The sequence below is a fragment of the Portunus trituberculatus genome, chromosome 38 (assembly GCF_017591435.1).
Source record: "Portunus trituberculatus isolate SZX2019 chromosome 38, ASM1759143v1, whole genome shotgun sequence".
NCBI lineage: Eukaryota > Metazoa > Arthropoda > Malacostraca > Decapoda > Portunidae > Portunus > Portunus trituberculatus.
The window spans coordinates 28796543-28811542 of NC_059292.1; the positions used below are offsets into that span (position 1 = coordinate 28796543).

Genomic DNA, 15000 nt, shown 5'->3' on the forward strand with positions numbered 1-15000 from the left:
AGACACATGAGTGGAGTGTATGCTGTTAAGGGTGCGCCGTCTTTCTGTCCCGCAAGTTAACGCTCTCATCAAGTATTCTGTCAGACGTGAACCCACCTCTTCCTGCCTTAATTAATCCCTTCCACCTGCGACCTGAAGCAGATTTACGGCCGCTCCCTCCTGCCGGCCCGCTAATGTGCTGGGCCGGGCGAGTGCTGAGGGTCTGCGGGCAAGGGTGCTTTAGTCGAGGGACTTCCTGGGGCTAGCTGGGGTGGGGGTGCTACTGCTAAGTGGTGCTGGTGCAGTTAAGAGAGCAGTGTGGTGGTGGTGGTGGTGGATGGTGGTGCGTGGCTGGGGTAGCGGGAGAGCACTAGCGTTGAGGGCTGCAGATGAGGAGATTGTTAAACACTTTAATTGAAATTGTGTTGATGTGTGGACTAATTTTCCTCCAGCATTCCGGAAAATTGTGTTCATACCTGCCTGCCTGTGTGTGTGTGTGTGTGTGTGTGTGTGTGTGTGTGTGTGTGTGTGTGTGTGAGTATGTTGGGTTAATACATTCCAATCAAAAAATGAGGAGATTGAGATTTCGTGACACAATTCTGGATAAGCGCGGCGGTCTGGTGTGTGGGGATGCAATGGGAGGGCAGCAGCGGTAGACGGCGGCGGCGGCGGCAGGGAAGAGGTTGAGGCCCAGGCTGAGAATTGCATTACCTCCATTGTTCCCTAAACCAAGGCGCCGCACAATCTGTTTCCTTGACTCTCCGGTGGCTGGGAAAATTGGTGAATGTGTTTTGTGCTTGTATATCTGTATTTGTGATTACTGCTGATACTAATGCAGAAGTGGTGGTGGTGGTAATGGTGGTGGTGGTAGTAATAGTAGTAGCAGTAGTAGTAGTAGTAATAGTAGTAGTAGCAGCAGCACCAGTAGTATAGTAATGATAATAGTGCTACTACTTTATTACTACTACTGCTACTACTACTACTACTACTACTACTACTATCACCACCACCACCACCACCACCACCACTACCACCACCATCATTGCTATGTATCCTCCTCCTCCTCCTCCTCATGACCACCACCACCACCACCACCACCACCACCACCACCATCATATCACCATTGTCTCACTCACCTTCTTTTCTCTCTCTCTCTCTCTGCTCTCACCAGGTGTAAGACCAAGAACTACCCGCCCCTCATGCCCACCACCTCCATCGTGATCGTCTTCCACAACGAGGCGTGGTCCACTTTGCTGCGTACTGTGTGGTCTATCATCCAGCGGTCACCTCGCGCCCTTCTGCAGGAGATTCTACTGGTTGATGATGCTTCCGAGCGAGGTGAGTGTGCTGCGTCTGTGTTGGTTTTGGGGATGTTTTTGTTGTTACTGGTGTTTTTGTTGTTGTTATTGTTATTGTTTCTTGCTCTTTTTCTTCTTTTTTTCTTGTGTTCTCTTTCTTTTTTTTTTTTTCTTTTCTTTCCTTCTTCATTTGTCTTTTGGGCTGTTTTTGGTATATTTAGGTATGAGGTTAGTGTTTCTCTCTCTCTCTCTCTCTCTCTCTCTCTCTCTCTCTCTCTCTCTCTCTCTCTCTCTCTCTCTCTCTCTCTCTCTCTCTCTCTCTCTCTCTCTCTCTCTCTCTCTCTCTCTTTTTTACTTTATTACATATTTTTTATACATTGGTGAGTCAAGAGCTTCAGTAGGGTTGCTGAGAACTATCTTTGACATGGAATTAAATACACAGAACAACTAAAATATGCAAAACTAAATTACCAATTATACAGACACGTACAGTACATGTGCTATTTACATGCTATGGTTGTTTAATCCATGCATTGGCAGCAGACTTAAAGGTGTGTAGGGAGGTGGTGTAGTGAAGCTGTGTCTGCATAACCAGACCTTCAACTTTGCTATCCTTCATGACCTAGAGCAGCTAGTGCAGTTCCCTACCCGTATTCCTGACCGCCTTGGAGACACGCCCAACATTCTTGATCTTTTCCTAACCTCCAACCCTTCTGCTTACTCTGTTAAACTTTCCTCTCCGTTGGGCTCCTCCGACCACAATCTAATTTCCGCTACCTGTTCTATCACTCCAGTGCAGCCTCAGGACCCGCCTAAGCGGAGGTGCTTCTGGCATTTTAACTCTGCTAAGTGGGAGGAACTAAGGCAGTACTATTCTGATTTCCTTGGGATGATTATTGTTTTCATGTCAGAGATCCTTCTCTTTGTGCCGAGCGCATAACAGAGGTGATTATCTCTGGCATGGAGCTATACATTCCTCATACTTTCTCTAACCCTAAAGCTAAAAAGCCTTGGTTTAACTCTGCTTGTTCTCGTGCTGTCAATGATAGAGAGGCGGCTCACAAACGGTTCCGTAGCCATCCAACTGCTGAAACTCATGCCCTATATATTTCTGCCCGTAATCATGCCAAATCTATTCTCCAACTTACTAAAAACTCTTTCATCAATAGAAAATGTCAAAGTCTTTCCAATTCTAACTCCTCTCGAGATTTCTGGCATCTAGCCAATAATATCTCTAACAACTTTACTTCTTCGTCTTTCCCTCCTTTACTTCATCCAGATGGCTCTACAGCTGTCTCTTCTTTTCTAAAGCTGAACTCTTCGCTCAAACCTTTGCTACCAACTCAACTTTGGATGATTCTGGGCATATTCCTCCTACTCCTCCACCCTCTGACTACTTCATCCCTAAAATTAAAATTCTTTATAAAGACGTTTTCCTGGCCCTCTCTGGCCTTGATTCTCGGAAGGCTTACGGTCCGGATGGAGTCCCTCCTGTTGTTCTCAAAAACTGTGCTTCCGAACTCGCTCACTGCCTGGTCAAACTCTTTCATCTGTGTCTCTCTACTTCTATTTATCCTTCTTGCTGGAAGTTTGCTCACATTCAACCTGTCCCTAAAAAGGTGACCACTCCAATCCTTCTAACTACCGCCCTATAGCTTTGATTTCCTGCCTTTCTAAAGCCTTTGAGTCTATCCTTAATAGGAAGATAATGAGGCATCTATCAGCTCACAACCTTCTCTCTGATTGCCAGTATGGTTTCCGTAAAGGCAGATCTACTGGTGATCTTCTTACTTTCCTAACTGAATCTTGGTCATCCTCTTTTAGGGACTTCGGTGAAACCTTTGCTGTCGGCCTTGACATATCGAAAGCCTTCGATAGAGTCTGGCACAAATCTTTAATTTCTAAACTACCCTCCTACGGATTCTATCCTTCTCTCTGTACCTTCATCTCCAGTTTCCTTTCCGATCGTTCTATTGCTGCTGTAGTAGACGGTCACTGTTCTTCCCTAAAACTATCAACAGTGGTGTTCCACAGGGTTCTGTCCTATCACCCACTCTCTTTCTATTATTCATCAATGATCTCCTAAATCTGACTCAATGCCCTATCCACTCCTATGCTGATGATACCACCTTGCATTATTCAACAGCGTTCAACAGACGCCCAACCCAACAACAATTAAATGACTCAAGGCGAGATGCTATAGGACGCCTAACTTCTGATCTTTCACTTGTTTCTGATTGGGGCAGAGAAAACCTGGTTTTGTTCAATGCCTCAAAACTCAATTTCTACAACTATCTACTCGACATAACCTTCCAGACAACTATCCTCTCTTCTTCAATAACACTCAACTTCCCTCTCCTCTACATTAAACACACTCGGTCTATCCTTCACTAAAAATCTAAACTGGAAATTTCACATCTCTACTCTTGCTAAATCAGCTTCCAAGAAGTTAGGTGTCCTGTGGCGTCTTCGTCCATTTTCTCTCCCTCCCAGCTGCTTGCTCTGTACAGGGCCTTATCCGCCCGTGTATGGAGTATGGCTCTCATGTCTGGGGGATCCACACACAGCTTTACTAAACAAGGTGGAATCTAAAGCTTTTCGTCTTATCAACTCTTCTCCTCTAACTGACTGTCTTGATTCTTTAAGTCACCGCCGCAATGTTGCATCTTTATCTGTCTTCTACCGCTGTTTTCATGCTGTCTGCTCTTCTGAACTTGCTAACTGCATGCCTTCCCCTCCTGCGGCCTCGCTGCACAAGACTCTCTACTTCTTCTCATCCCTATTCTGTCCATCTTCCTAATGCAAGAGTTAACCAGTATCTTCACTCCTTCATTCCCTACACTGGTAAACTCTGGAACTCTCTACCTGTGTCTGTATTTCCACCTGCCTATGACTTAAACTCTTTCAAAAGAGGAGTGTCAAGACACCTCTTACGTTAACTGGACCCTCCTTTTAGATTTTTTGTTTTTCTTTCTCCTACTTTCCTCTTAACAGGGCCTGGCAACCAGCGGGATTTTTTTTTTTCCAACACTGTTTTCCCTTGGCCAGTGCCCTTGTAATGTAAAAAAAAAAAAAAAAAAAAAATGGAGATGGAAGCCTGCAGGGGTAACGCCCTTCCATCAAGTAAGATGGTGGGTGTGTCAGGGGGGGAGTGTCGTCGGGAAACCAGCATCACCTGTGTCTTGTCAGGAGCAAGTTCCACTTGCCATCGATGCCCCCATGAAACTATGGTTTGCAGTACCTGGTTGATGTGTGCGACAGTCGCACAGTGATCACCGCTGTCGCAAGGGAATGTCAGGGTACAGTCATCGGCGTATGCATGTGCCTCTGGAATGAGCTGGAGCAGGTCATTAAAAAATGCATTCCAGAGGAGAGGGCCGAGAACACTACCCTGTGGGACGCTGGCAGAGATAGGATGTTGGTCTGATGTTTGTCCATTCATCACCACTCTGAGGTATCTGCCTCGCAGGTAGTCTTGCAGCAAGAGGAGCAGATGCCCGTGGATACCCAAGCTGTTCAGTTTGGTGATTAGGCCGTGATGCCACACCCTGTCGAATGCTCCCGCAATGTCGAGAGCAATGATAAAGGTGTCTTTTCCCTGGTCTAGGGACTTATGCCAGGTGGTGGATAATTGAAGTAACAGGTCTGCTGCTGACCTGTTATTTCTGAAACCAAATTGTTTGGTATTAAGTAGATGATGTGAGCCGAGAAAGCAAGATATTTTGTTTGCTATAATGGCTTCAAGTATTTTACCAGGAACTGAGAGAAGGGAGATAGGTCTATAGTTCTTGGGATCAGTCCTCTTGCCCTTTTGTGTATTGCCACCACTCTGGCACCCTTCCAGAGGGTGGGCCACACTCCAGTGGTGATGCAGTGCTGAAAAATGGCGGTGAGGGGTGTAGCCAGCTGAGAGGCACAGTGCTTAAGGATATGAGGGCTTATGTTGTCTGGGCCTAAGGCCTTGTTAGTGTCAACTTGTGACAGACGTTGCCGTACTTCCTCAATAGTGATGGTAATGGTGGAAAGTTTCGCATTTGTGAGGGCTGGCACAAATGGAGGAGGGCGCTCAGGATCAGGTACTGACATCTTGTTGGAGAAAAAAGATGCAAGTACTTCAGCTTTGTCCTTATTTTTGGTGGCCACTGTACCATCGGACTTGTGTAGTGGTGGAACATCATCATCTGATGTCAGGCCTTGCTGCTGCTTAAGTGTGGTCCACCAGGTCTTACTACCCACTGAACGACCGCTGAGTTTGGTCTTAAGGTCTTCTTGCCAGCGTCGTTGAGCCCACTGTTGTACTTGTCGCATGGCTGCACAAGCGTGCTTGTAGCGCTCCTTATTAAATTGGGTAGCATGGCGTGAATACAGTTTCCAAGCGCGACTCTTTTCATCAGCTGCCACTCTACACTGGTAACCAAACCAGGGCTGGTCAAGGGGCTTAACAGTGTAGGAATGGCAGGGAACATACCTTTCTTGGTACTTGAGCAGAGTACGTGTAAAAGTGTGTACTTGATTATTGATGTCTCCTACGAGGATGCTGCTCCAGGGCGTTTGTTGTAAGGTGTTGCAGAGACCTTTCCAGTCTGCTTTTCCCCACAACCAGTTGGTGCGTGTCACAGCATCATCCCTCTGAGGTGCAACCTGGATTACGCTCAGGACAGCCACATGATCTCTCTCTCTCTCTCTCTCTCTCTCTCTCTCTCTCTCTCTCTCTCTCTCTCTCTCTCTCTCTTGTGTGTGTGTGAGCAGCGGGCCTGTGCTTTGCCGCCTGTGCCTTGTTTCAGCGCTCATGTTTGTGAATCAACCTACTTAAACCAGCGTATGCGGTTTGGATCCCAGGGCTGGCCGAACAAACAGCCACACACTTGCACCGTTGTACCCTCCACCCATCACCTGCCCCCTTCCCAAACCAGAATCCCCGACCACCATCCCCCTCTGACCCCGTGTGGTATAAAAGGGTACTCCAAAACAACAACATCTCAAATTGGCGATTGTTGGTCTGTATTTGAGTCGCTTTGTTCCCTCATTAGTACTATTTTCAAAGACTTCAGATGATGATTAGTTGGACTCTCTCTCTCTCTCTCTCTCTCTCTCTCTCTCTCTCTCTCTCTCTCTCTCTCTCTCTCTCTCTCTCTCTCTCTCTCTCTCTCTCTCTCTCTCTCAGCATTTTTTTTTTCGTTGATACTGCAGATTTCTTGCTAAACGATCTCAATAAATCCTGAAAAACTCCTTCAAATCCCTAATAACGTACTTTGAATCGCTTTGTTCCCTCTTCAGTCTTGTTTTCAAAGACTTCAGAGGATGATGATTAGCTGGACTCTCTCAAAATTGTTTTTGCCCCCGTTGATACTCCAGAATTCTTGATAAACTAACGTACTTTTCTGCGTTTCACTTCTATTATTTCAAAAGGCTTCACTTAAATTTACACGAGTTTTTAAGGTGTTGTAAAGACAGATTTCTATATTATTAACTGGAGAAACACTCTTGAGAACCCCGCTAATCATCTCTGTGGCCTTGGAAATTGCCGTGGTGAGAGAAAAGAGTGAATTTTAAGGTGTTTTTACAGTTCTACAGGCAGTGACAAGATTTCTACATTATTAACTGGAAAAACACTTTTGAGAACCCGGCTAATCATCTCTGTGGCCTTGAAAAATAGTTGTAGTGAGAGAGCAAAGCATTTCTGAATACAGACGTTTGTCTGACTTATTGCTTGTCCTCTCACCTTCAAGAAACTTCGAGGAGTGTGGGAGTTCGTGGGTGCTTGATAGTGATACCGCCCTCAGTTTCCCACCAGGCTTGGGAAAATATCAGCCAGGGAGGGAGGGAAAAGGAGAGGCACATTTGCACTAGGGAGAGGAAAGAGGAATGGAACGATGGGTGTGTGTTGCGGGTGGGGTGGTAGTGTCGTGACAGGGGATAGTGGAGGGCTGGGGGCTGGAGAGAGGGCGGGTCTGGCGTCTTTGGCACGAGAGAGCGAGGCAGGGAACGACGCCCGCTACGAGAGAGTTTTGTTACTTTGATTGTTTTCTTTTTGCCATGAAACACCGCATGAATGTGAATGAGTCATAAAAGGAAGTTGTTTCATTCCAAAACATGACGTCATTTCCACGTATCTGCGTAGTTCCATTCCGTTATATTGCGTTGCGTTGCGTTGCGTTGCGTTGCGTTGTTTTATAAGCGGCTGGGCGTTTCCAACTTTGCATACGCGCGCCCACGGGCACACACATTTAGCATTTCCAGTGTTGTTGGTTGGATTTCAACGAGGAGGAAGGAAGAATGCACAAGTGTAAACGGAGGCATACCTGTGTAACCAGACCTCGGGGAGGGAGGGATGGGCAGGGCAGAGGAAGTAGAGGGGTGGGGGAACCTCCTCACCACCACACCTCCAGCACTCACCTCCCCGCCTCCCATCACCTCCACCACCCCCTTCCCCGACACAAACCCGAGACGAAATGTGTTGGGTGTGAATTAGAGCTAATTATCATATGACATAAAAGAAACATTACCCAGCTCGCCCTATGAAAACACGGCCCTAACGATTACACAGGCAAATTGTTTTATTCCACGCTCACTCCGCCGCTGCTCGCCCTTATGTACTAAAAAATTCACATTATGCCCGTGTACGCGCGTGAATTTATCCATTTAAATTCGGTCCCATTATTTAGAACTCGCTTCCAGTGTGTACCGGAGAGCCACGTGAACAGCGGTATCACACGCACTATTTTTCCCGCACGCTGGTGGGGCTGCCAGGCGCACGGGGGAAGGTGTCCAGACGATCAGAATGGATGGTCGAAATTTGCATCGTCCGCTGGTGGTCGTGTCGTTTATAAATGCCTTTGTGAAGGGACCGAATTTGCGTGTTCGCTTGAAAGATGTGGTGGGAGGAGGAAGGCTGGAGTTGAGTGAGGCGAGAAGGGACGGAGGGAAACGAAAATGGACTTGCAGGGCGAGGGTGGGGGCGCTCCTCTAATGAAGCAATTTGTCTGGAGGTGCTGGGAAGGACAGCCCACTGAGGGTAGACTGCATAACTTTATTTATTATTTTTCTCCGACCTGTCTCGCCAAACTCACTTTCCATGAGGCTCCAGCCAGAAGCCCCTGCATGACCGCTGCCGCTGGAATGGACGGACTTCTCTCCCTCGTCATGAAATTCAGTCATGACGCGGCCTCGCTCGCTCATGTTCAGCGGCATGTGTTGGCGGCGGCTGCCTTTACTCAGTCCTGTTATTACACCACTTAGGATATTGTTGCAAGCCTCGGCCTCCTTGCCGCAGCCCCGCCCTACCCCAGCCCCGCCCTGCCCCGTCTCGTCCTTCCCCTATTCCCCCACTCCACGCTTTCCACCTGGCGCCGCACACGTAAAAGCACTGAGGAAGTATTATTATTATTATTATTATTATTATTATTATTATTATTATTATCATTATCATTATCATTATTGTGGTTGTTTTGCTGTTGTCAATGTATTTCTGCTACTACTACTACTACTACTACTACTACAAACTACTTCTACAAATCCACATCCTCAGCTGCATTCACAACCACAAAATGATGAGCTTGATATCCACATACACCTCCACAGTTGACAATGGATAGCTCATTCATTTATTTAGCTCATTTGTGTGTGTTTTTTATTCATTTCTACTTTTTTGTGAACCTGGCGTCAGGATAATGGCGTGAAGATGTGTGTGCTTTCCGTTCTGTGCTGGAAAGGCTGTGAGCAGAGTCTGGTCCTTGGGTACAGTGGCTCATGACTCATCAGACGAGTGGTGGTGGCCAGACGGAGGGTGGACAGATTAGCTGAAGCGCCACCTGAAGGACGCCTGGGCCATACGAGATCAGCCCAAGAGGAACACGATTTATTGGAGATGCGTTCAAGGGCGCACTCCATAACGTTCCAGAAGGTTACGAAACGCTAACAAATCCACTATAAAGTGTTAGAGTCGTCAAAACACCGCTATAGTGAATTTTGGAGCGTTTCGTAATCGTCTGGAATGTTATGGAGTCTGCCTTGGAACAGACCCCAGTTTGGAGGCTCAGTGCGTCAGAGTGGCAGGGGAGGAATTAATTTGGATATTTAATAGCTCGGCACGGTATGGTCGTAAATCCAACTAGCCGTTCTGAAAATAATTGTGTAATAAAGTCGTAACTCACGCTAGAGGAGACACTAAGTATTCGCCGATAAAATCACGCCACACTGCGCCGCTTTACGTAACGTGAACGCTGAGATTACACCGACCTGATGCAATGAATCACACCAGTGACGCTGCTTACTCGTCCAGAAGAATTCACACCACATGCAGGGGAGACATGGCAAGGTTCCCGTGTGTGTGTGTGTGTGTGTGTGTGTGTGTGTGTGTGTGTGTGTGTGTGTGTGATGTTGCTTTGTCTTGCTTAGTCTTGCCCTGCCGCGGCTCAGCCTTAGAATCCCTTGATGGCAGTAGCATTGGTACAATAATGTGACTACCACTACCATCATCACCGCCACTACGACTACTGCTGCCACTGGCAATGGTAACTGTGAAAATAATAACAATAACAACAACAATAATAATAATAATAATAATAATAATAATAATAATAATAATAATAACAATAACAAGAATTATTATCATTATTATTAAAGTCTTACAACAAAGTGAATTCATCGGCCTGGCCACACTAACTCCAATCGTTAAACCTCTCACAAGGCCTTTATTTTCCGGCCTGCCTTTGGGAGAGGGAGGACGGAGACACGAGGCAGGATGGGTCCCGGCCGGCCCGCCCATGAACTCTGTCCTAATTGGGTCACCATGTTGACAGTCACCAACGTTAGCTGCTTTACGCGGCAGCCTGCACCCTACACCCTGTACCCGAAACTTGCACCCTACACCTGCGCCCTGCACCCTACACCCTATATCCTACACCCTGTACCCTATATCCTCCACCCTACACCTGCACCCTACACCCTGCACCCTGCATCCCACTCGAGTGAAACCGCAGACGTAGGACACGGTGATGAAATTCAGATAGTGTCTGGCCCGATTTCACCACAAGTGTTTGTTTTCCTTGATGACATGACAGTTTGTGAAAGACTTCATGTCCACACTGAGCGCTGTCACAACACGCAATGGAAACACGCCGCCAGCCGGATCACCTCAGCTCACAGGTGCTCGCGTCATCACCTGACCACACACACACACACACACACACACACACACACACACACACACACACACACACACACACACACACACGATATACTGCATCAAACATGTATTCACTATTTAACGATTTTAACGATACGAAAACTATCAACCAACGAAAAATTCCATAAATTCGAAGGCCTCACAGGAAGCACCATCCCTTCACCAGTCACTTCACCGCAGCCATTCCCTCCACAGACTACCTGGGCGAGGAGCTGGAGCAGTACGTGAAGACACTGCCGGTGCCGGTCAAGGTGCTGCGGACCGGGGAGCGCTCGGGGCTGATCCGCGCCCGCCTGCTGGGAGCCCGCGAGGTGACGGGCCAGGTCATCACCTTCCTGGACGCCCACGTGGAGTGCACCGAAGGGTGGCTAGAGCCCCTGCTGGCCCGCATCGCAGAGGACAGGTAAGAGAGAGAGAGAGAGAGAATGGGGGTTGGGGGTGAAAAGAATGGGAATGGAAAAGGCAGTGACGACAAAAAAAAACAAGAATAATAGAACAGTGGAATTAAAAGTTAATTCAATGAGTAAAAGCCAGACAGAACAAACATCTTTAGTTTACTACACACACACACACACACACACACACACACACACACACACACACACACACACACACACACACACACACACACACACACACACACGACCTCGTTACCTTAGCTAATTACCGGCCGGCTTTCCATCACCTGGGAGTATTACATCACCTGTGCTTCGCCACCTCTCTCTCTCTCTCTCTCTCTCTCTCTCTCTCTCTCTCTCTCTCTCTCTCTCTCTCTCTCTCTCTCTCTCTCTCTCTCTCTCTCTCTCTCTCTCTCTTCTAAGAAATTTATGGTGTGTGTGTGTGTGTGTGTGTGTGTGTGTGTGTGTGTGTGTATTATAGTTATTCACCACGGTCGTCTGCTAGTCACCCAGCCAGTCTTTCCCGTACGGAAAGAGCTCAGAGCTCGTACTGACCGATCATCAGGTAGGACTGAGACCACAACACACTCCACACACCGGGAAAGCGAGGCCACAACCCCTCGAGTTACATTCTGTACCTATTTACTGCTAGGTGATCAGGGGTCACACATTAAGAGGCTTGCCCATTTGCCTCGCCGCTTTCCGGGACTCGAACCCGGACCCTCTCGATTGTGAGTCGAGCGTGCTAACCACTACACTACGCGGTGTGTGTGTGTGTGTGTGTGTGTGTGTTTTGTAGTAATTCATTCTTGTATCAATTAATTGATTGTAATGGGGTTTATTCTCTCTCTCTCTCTCTCTCTCTCTCTCTCTCTCTCTCTCTCTCTCTCTCTCTCTCTCTCTCTCTCTCTCTCTCTCTCTCTCTCTCTCTCTCTCTCTCTCTCTCTCTCTCTCTCTCTCTCTCTCTCTCTCTAGATCCCTGTAAGTGCTACTTGAAATCCTTCCATAAACAGGATTTCCGGATCAGCCTTGTTTGACCTGGACGTGAAGCTTGTAACTAGGAACTCAGTGGATGCTAGTAGTACTATTATTACCTTTCCCGTGTCCCTGTTTGGGTTGGCGGCGCGCAATCCAATATTTCAATCTGTATCACTTAGCACGTAATCTCCGTTTTTCATTCGATGGTTGCAAACGGTCTGATTAATATTCATGTTTTCATTTGTAGTGCATTTTCCTTTTTTTTTATGTTATTTTACTTCCATCAGCTATAGCCTACGTGAGTGTGAATTTTAACATGTTTTATGCCTGTATCTGGAATGGAGTAGTTGTCGATGTATTAGTAGTGTTGCTTGCAGAGACTGGGTTCCCATAGTTGGTTTATGTTTCGTTTTTCGTGTGAAAGGAATGAGCCAAGATCTGCAAAGCGTTTAGATACGAGGCCTGCTTCAATGCCAGTTCCTCACGCCTTCCTGTACTTTATTCTGAAACCCTTCTGCGCTGCACCTCCACTATTTCAAGCCTATAGTTTAAGTTACCGGGGATTTTAAGGGTGTCTACGGTTTAAGTGATAAATTAACACAATTTCTACATTATCTACAGAAGAAACATTCATGAAAACCAGGTAAATCATCTCTGTGGTCTCTGAAAGTACTCGTAATTGTGGTGTGGGAGCAAAGCGTTTCTGCATAAGGGCCGTGTCTAGATGTTACGTGATGTTCCCAGTCATAGCAACGTTGAAAGCAGACTCAGGGAGAGATATAACTAACAACAATTGTTTATCGAGAGACATGGACGTGAGGGGAAGGGCAAAATTGATACACAAGAGAAATGACAATGACGTGAGGGAAAGGGGAAAATTGATACACAAAATAAATGACAATGCAATTACAATAATACCAAACATTTATTGGCTGACTTTTTTATACATAGCCAAGCCTTAAAGTTACATAACAAAAGTAACAATGCAGGTTATCGACTCACTGTATTTCATCATGCAGTTCCTTAATTTTAAACGGGTCAGGATTGAATACCGTCAAATGCAGAGGAAATTTTATCGTCAATAATAATTTGAATGTACGTACAAACATTAATTTCGTCACCTCTTGATTGTCTGTTTTTGAAACGCTTCGCTCTCCCTCACTGCTTTCCAAAGGCTCCAGTTGAAGATATTTGTATTTTTATTTTTAAGGGTATTTTATGATTCTGGTGATGGATTGGCAAGATTTCTACTTATTTGAAAAGGAGAAACTGTCATGACATCCAAGTAGTCGTCTCTGAGCCCTTAGAAAATTGTCGTGTTGAGAGACCAAGATGGTGTTTGTGAATAGGGGCTAGTGACGTGCCTTGAGACGCCAGATAGCAAGTGTCGTGTTCCCGAAGCCAGGCCAGCGTCAGGGAATGTCGAAAGTCTTGTGTTTGTTGGGTGGCGTGGCTCTCGTCTCGTGGCTCGCGTGGACTCGTCTGGTGGCTCAGTGAAGCTATTTTCCATATTTCACTCTTCACACTTGCTAATTAACACCTTCAGTATCGCTCCCATAGTCATTCTGCTTACTGTTTGGTGATTATATACAGCTTCAGAAACTTATGTGGGGGAGGATTAAGATAGTGAAGACTGGCCATTCATCTTCTGACTTCCGCAGACCCTTCTTAATGTAAAAAAAAAAAAGTTTATTCGTCTAATCGTACACAAATCTCAAGATAACAATGTGTCCCAGTATTGAAGGACTTAGGCCAGCAGAGCACCCACAAACTACATGATTACATGACACACAGATAACAGTAGATCTGGATTTGACACGGGACTGCGGAGCCGCGCCGCCACTGAAGTAACGTACCCAAAGCGGTCGACTGGTAGTACGCGGCAGCTGACTGTTAAAGTTATAATTTTGTAAAGTTTTATACAGTATAAGGTGCATTTTTAAGGAAATGCTAATCATTACTAAATACCGCAGCAGTGGGAAGGCGTGTGCATTTGTGGAGGCTGTGAGGTGCACCAGATTAAGGGCTCGGCTGACCTCTACCTGGAGGAAACATTATTATTATTATTATTATTATTATTATTATTATTATTATTATTATTATTATTATTATTATGTACATATTTGTGGCAAGTTGTATACACCCATGTCTACTGCGAATGAGTCATTTTAAAATTTCAGGCGAGCAGGGAGATGGCCAACGGTTTAGCCAACAGACAGTAACTCTGACTCAAGTAACTCGGTTCAAGTCAGTCGTGCTAGGGATACCGCTGCAGCCAAGAGTGAGGGGTTATAATTGTTACGTGCATGTTCAGACATTTTGACATATCTGTGGAGACAATGAAACAGTGAAATGTGAATGCTGTTGAAAGAGTTTTGTCCAACAATGGATTTACAGTGAAAGTGTGAAGAGCTTGTGTCGAGGCTCACATGAAAATGTTATTATGCGCGTGTGTGATGCAGTCGCTAGTGATGTCACTGTGCAGTGAGTAATGAAGTACAGTGAGGTGAATAAGGAGTGAACATTGTGAGTGGTGTAATGCACACAGATTTAACATTGTGAGTGGTGTATCCAACCGTGACGTGTGTAGGGTGACGCTGAGTGTTGTATGCGGAGTTAAGTCAGTGGTACAGTGGAGAAGAACTGCTAGTGGTGACTTGAGGCGTACAATGTGAAACACTACAGTGAAATATAATGAGAGGTCACACAAAATGGCAGAGTGAGAGGCTGTAACTGGGACGTAATCCGAGACGCGTGCAACTGGTGGCAGTGACTGCAGTTATGACATCTGGTGCCATATAGATAGTCAGTTTGGGAAAAGATAGTGACACTGGTGAAGAACAGTGACATGTTATTGACATCACTGTGACGTGGAAGTGTACTGTGGAGTGCTGTTAAGTGTTAAACTCACCTGATTACTAACGTGACTGCAACAAACCGATGAATGATTAATAGTGACTAGAATGGTAGGAAACAATGCCTAGGCAGTGACTGATAGTGACTACTGCGATATATTTCTTCGCGTTAATGATGTAAAAAAAAAATAAATAAAGCCCGCCTACGCGCTTTGTAAATAGTCTTCCTAAAAAAAAAAAAAGTTGCATTTTTGTTAATGAAATTATATAGAGTACGCTAGTGCAACATCTGTGACATATATAAG

The 15000-nt window shown here is 46.0% G+C and overlaps 1 protein-coding gene across 2 annotated transcripts in view; it reads left to right on the forward strand.

The window, feature by feature from the left end:
• Positions 1–15000, forward strand: part of LOC123514491 (polypeptide N-acetylgalactosaminyltransferase 5-like) — a 47494-nt gene that overhangs the window by 10115 nt on the left and 22379 nt on the right. For both annotated transcript variants that reach the window (XM_045272374.1, XM_045272373.1), the window contains exons 3-4: positions 1151–1317; positions 10660–10867. In XM_045272374.1, the coding sequence (XP_045128309.1) occupies positions 1151–1317; positions 10660–10867 (375 nt within the window). The remainder of the gene's footprint in view (positions 1–1150; positions 1318–10659; positions 10868–15000) is intronic.